This window comes from Sardina pilchardus, chromosome 20 (genome assembly GCF_963854185.1).
Source record: "Sardina pilchardus chromosome 20, fSarPil1.1, whole genome shotgun sequence".
Lineage (NCBI taxonomy): Eukaryota > Metazoa > Chordata > Actinopteri > Clupeiformes > Clupeidae > Sardina > Sardina pilchardus.
In genome coordinates, this window is record NC_085013.1 from 24,523,229 (window position 1) to 24,528,228 (window position 5,000).

Here is a 5,000-nt window from a genome sequence, read left to right on the forward strand (position 1 = left end):
TTTTGTTTTTGGCGACTTGCAGCAAGTGTAGTTTACCCAGGATGTGGAGGTGTAAGGAATGTAGTGTTTCTCTAGCTACAAGATATCAGCTACTAAAACATTTTAGACTACAACACCGACATAGGCAACGCAACCCTTGCCCACACTCAAACTGTCCATGTTCTTTTAAGACGTGGAATGCTTTGCACATTCATTTGAGTAGATCCCATCCTAAAGTAAAATCTCAGGAGTTACTCGAACTATCAACGTTCAATTGTCATTTGTGTGCTTGTTGCGATCTTCATACAGAGAGGGATTATTTTATACATATTGGCACTCATCTGAGGAGTAATGAAACTGTAACTTGTATGTTTGGGAGTTGCTGCTTTCAAACCAACGTATATGGGACATTTCACTCTCACAAGAATCGAAAACACAACCCACATACATTGAAAGATTACAAGGCAGGAATAGTTACAGCCACTCAAGTTTCACAAGACTCATCTGAGGATCATGGGGAAGGTGTACTTAATGAAGATGATGGTGTTGTTGAAGCAGATGACGAATGTTCAAGTAGTGATATCAGTGGACCTAACAACTTGCCTGAGGTAATTACGCATAAATTTGCAGCAGCATTGCTCAAGTTGGAGCATTTTGCACATGTGCCAGGCACAAAAATTGATGATTTCTTAGAGGAGCTTAACTACTTATGTTCTGCTACAGTGCCCCTCTCAATCACCATTCTTGAAGGTCTATGTCAGAAGCATGGCACCACACCAGATAAGTCTGTTTTAACCGAGGTGGCCCATGATCTCAATGCATCAAACCCCTTGTTCAAAGCCATAGGGAAGGGGGGCCCCCTTAGCACACATCATCTTCGCCACCAGTTTTATAAAGAAAGCTTTAAAGTGGTAGAGCCCATTGAGTACATTCTCGATTCCAAGGAGAGACGAAGTTTTCAGTACGTGCCTTTATTGAAGTCCCTTCGGCAGCTCTTTGATAGGAGAGATGTTGTAGATAAAGTGGTTGAAAACTATGAAATGCAGCAGAATAATAGGGCAATGGGTGGACTTAATGCCTACAAATCTTCTCAGGATGGTTCATACTTCCAGGAAAACAGTTTTCTGTCAGAGAATGAGTTAAGGATTTTGGTCAATTTATATGCAGATGATTTTGAGGTTTGCAATCCTCTAGGTACTTCGCGCAGGAAACATAAGCTTTGTGGAATCTATTGGACTTTGGGAAATTTGCCCCCAGGGTCACATTCTTCACTGTCGTCAATTTACTTGGCAATATTGTGCAAAACTGATGATGTGCGCAAGTATGGCTATGAGAGGATCTTGCGTCCTCTTCTCCAAGATGTGAGAACTTTGGAGCAAGATGGAGTTTTTATTCCGCTGCTTGGCAGATGCCTTAAAGGGACGATTCAGGTAGTTGTGGCAGATAACTTGGGTGCTCACGGCATGGCTGGTTTTAATGAGAGTTTCTCTGGTGGGTATATCTGCAGATTTTGCACAGGAACAAAAACAGACATCCAAACCAAGGAGGTGAAGTCAGGCTTCTTTACTCTTAGGACCGAAGAACTCCATAAATCACATGTGCAGTCAGCTCAGGCAAATGGTACAAGCTGTTTTGGTGTGAAAGGTCATTGTGTTATCAGTAAAACACTTGCCCACTTCAGTGTCCACACAGGATATCCGCCGGATGTAATGCACGATGTATTTGAAGGCATAGTGCCAGTAGAACTTGCTCGTTGTTTGGCATTGCTGATTTCAAAGAATTACTTTGATCTTGACACTTTGAACAAGTCTATCTTGCAATTCCCTTACAAGTGGACTGACAAGACCAATAAGCCTCATGCAATCCCACAAACATTTTCAAAAAGAAAATCAATAGGTGGGAATTGCCATGAAAATTGGGCCATGCTAAGACTGCTCCCATTTATTATTGGGCCTTTGGTGCCTGATGGGGAAATGGCATGGGAAATTTTGTTGGACTTGAGAGAGATTGTGGAGCTTGTGGTTGCTCCAACACACACAGAAGAATCAATCACCTGTCTTGAAGACAAGATTGTTGAGCACAGGCACAAGTATCAAGAACTCTTTCCTGATGTTAAACTGCTACCAAAACATCATTATTTGGAGCATTATCCGCAACTGATCAGGGCTTTTGGCCCTCTTGTGGGACATTGGACCCTACGATTTGAGGCAAAGCATAGTTTTTTTAAGCAGGTAATTCGACACACCAACTGCTTCAAAAACGTACCCCTCTCCCTAGCCTCTAAGCATCAGCTGATGATCTCCTACCACTTGAGTGCCTCAAGTTTTGTAAAAACTGGTCTTGATATGACACAGGTCTCAACAGTTCCTGTGGCTGTTTTGAAAGAGGAGATAGGACAGGCCATTGAGGAGAAATTCCCCAGGACAATAACAGTTAACCTTACCAATTGTGTATCGACAAAAGGTGTAACCTTCAAAAACGGCATGATTGTGGTTTGTGGATCTACGAGTGGACAGCCAGATTTTGGGGAGATTCTTCAAATTTGTGTTGTACAAGAGCGACTTTGTTTCATGGTCAGAAGGCTTTCTAGATCGTACAGGGAACATTTCAGGGCGTTTGAACTGACTCCATCACAAGAAACACATTTGATTGCGCTTGAGGAGCTGGGAGATGTCTACCCTTTGGCAGACTATTTTATTGGAACTCTCAGAATGGTGACATTAAAAAGACGGTTTATCATATAAGTTGTGGTGATGTTAAGATTCAATGTACTAAACATTTTCCATTTACTCGTTCACAGTTGTGAAATGGCTGCCACGGTGAAGCTTAGAATCATTCTAGGCGAAGAAAATTCACAGAGATTGATTCTTCAAGACTTACCACAGTCTCTCAGTGAACTCGCACAACATATTAAGACTCAGTGTGGAATAGAGGGGGACTTCAGATTACAATTCTTGGATCCTGATTTTAACGAATTTAACAATTTGACCTCCATCTCTGATGTCCTGGACAAAACCACCATCAAAGTGATCTTTAATTCCTTGCCCTGCTCTGCCTTAGCTGAGAGCCCACCACTTCCCTTTTCATCTGCCCCCCCACCAAACTCTCCACAGGACACCTCGTCCATTTCCTCTGCCATTTCCTCTGCCTCCTATGACACAGACATATTGTCTTCTCCTGAGTCCACCCCAAGAGTGTCTTCATGGCCGCTGGTTTTCACAGTGCCCCGTTTTTCATTTGATGCAGAGTTACAGTTGGGGCGGGCCAATGCTGCTTTCAAAGACACAGGTGTGTTGCTGGAGCCCGAAACAAAACTCAAGTCTTCCATTCTTGATGGCTTGATTGAAACAATTCTGCAGTTCAAGATTTACCTCACTGATGCTGAGTGTGCAGATGTAGCCGAAGCTCTTGTGTCTGCACACCCTTGTCTGAGAGAGCCAGGCTCAGTCAATGGATATGATGGCTGGAAGAAAAGCTTGAAGGATAAATTGGGAAATTACAGAAACAAGCTGAGACGCCTTGGATGCCCCGAAGTTTCAGTGAATGCCTTGACAAATAAACCTGGTGACCGATGCAGCCCTGCCTACGCTGTGAAAAAGCCAAAAAAAGCGGAAGTTAACTACTGCCCAGCTTATCCAGGAGGTGAATCAAAGGAGACCCAGGAATTGAAACGCGTAATGCTCTTAACAGAAATGGAGAAAAGAAATAATGAGGATCAGGTGTCATTGCTGATGGATCAGACTTTTGCCCACCGACGTCAAGAGGTTGTCAGAGATGCACCCATGGTAGCTGAATTCAAGGCGAGGTGGCCAGCACTCTTCAATGTGCGTGAGGTAAGTGAAGCAAAATCCTTTTTTAACTAATGAACTAATGATTTACAGAAGGTCAATAATGGTGATCGTTGTGGCCAGAAAACAGTATTATGATTATGATTATGTGTTTGTCTTTGTGTTTTTCCATAGCTGTGTGTGGAATTCAAAAGAATCACCATAGTCAACTTGCAATCAAAGTTTTTCTCCCAGCTGGATGCTCAATCTGCAAATCTGATGAAGGCATTTAGCAGGAAAGGAGGTACCCTGGGAAGACGGCTGAAGCGCATCGTAGTACCTATGACTGAGGTATGATAACCTTGTAAATGAGTGTGTTCAACCAGGCAATAGAGATTTGGAACATGGTCAGATAAACTCTTCGTACTTTCAATGGGGAGATGTTTTGATCATTCTTACTGAGATTTCTCTCTTGAAAATTAAAAGTGCTATCAATGATTTTCAAAGCCAGCATGAGGTAGCAAGGTGTGGTTGTTGCAAGGTGTGTTTGTTTTATTCTTTGATGTACAGGATTCTGGCATTGATGTCCGTCGCGAATGTGTTCTCAAGGGACTTTGTGTCTACATGAATGAAGACCCCGAGAGCTTTGTGAAGGAATACATGGTATATATTTCACAAATTCATTTGAGTTATTTTACAGTAGTACAGAATGTTTTTTATTATATATAACATGTAATGAACACTTGAAAAAAATCTTGTGTTACAGTCAGATGATGCCAGTAGTCACACGGCCATGGCAGAGACCATCTACGGCATCTACGTCATTCGACACGAGGGTGCAGAGCCTGGCGATGCCCCAGAGGATGTTGGCATCATTCTTGAGGGTGTCACTGTGCTACAGGAGCTGCGTAACGTACCATTTGCCTTTGCCATCTTCATTGCTCTTGTCTATGCTCTTAACTTGTGTTACCCATCAGAGCATAGGTACACGTTTGAAGCCCTCCAGAAGTTAGTTCTGGAGCTTGATGGGAACAAGCTCTCCAAGAAAGTTCAAGCTCTGAAAACAATTCTTGCTCGTTAAGAATTATTGGATTATCAGGCTCAATTCTCAGTACTCAGTATTACCTTAAGTTTAAGTTTTTTATTACCTTAAGTTTTTGAGGAAATGTTTTACCATAGTGTTTCCAGAGATGGAATGGTGTAGTCAAATTGTTTTTTGTTGGCTAAGGTTTTCCATTCTTGTTTTCCTGTTGA

The 5,000-nt window shown here is 42.4% G+C and overlaps 2 protein-coding genes and 1 long non-coding RNA gene across 3 annotated transcripts in view; all 3 read left to right on the forward strand.

The window, feature by feature from the left end:
• LOC134067421 (uncharacterized) overlaps nucleotides 1-2,861 on the forward strand; it is a 3,881-nt gene extending 1,020 nt beyond the window's left edge. Inside the window, exon 3 of the long non-coding RNA XR_009936504.1 lies at nucleotides 2,780-2,861. This is a non-coding gene — a long non-coding RNA (uncharacterized LOC134067421). The remainder of the gene's footprint in view (nucleotides 1-2,779) is intronic.
• Nucleotides 1-5,000, forward strand: part of LOC134067104 (EMILIN-1-A-like) — a 40,218-nt gene that overhangs the window by 10,456 nt on the left and 24,762 nt on the right. The gene's annotated exons all lie outside the window — the stretch shown is intronic.
• LOC134067929 (uncharacterized) lies at nucleotides 3,080-4,827 on the forward strand. Its single transcript, XM_062523418.1, has 4 exons — nucleotides 3,080-3,812; nucleotides 3,942-4,097; nucleotides 4,317-4,409; nucleotides 4,513-4,827. Exons 1-4 carry the CDS (start codon nucleotides 3,657-3,659, stop codon nucleotides 4,825-4,827), a joined length of 720 nt encoding a protein of 239 aa, XP_062379402.1. The 5' UTR covers nucleotides 3,080-3,656.

Coding starts and splice junctions, on each gene's coding strand:
- LOC134067929 (XM_062523418.1), top strand. CDS start 3,657: ATGCTCTTAACAGAAATGGAGAAAAGAAATAATGAGGATCAGGTGTCA. Junction 4,098..4,316: donor TCGTAGTACCTATGACTGAG/GTATGATAACCT, acceptor TTTGATGTACAG/GATTCTGGCATTGATGTCCG. Junction 4,410..4,512: donor GCTTTGTGAAGGAATACATG/GTATATATTTCA, acceptor CTTGTGTTACAG/TCAGATGATGCCAGTAGTCA.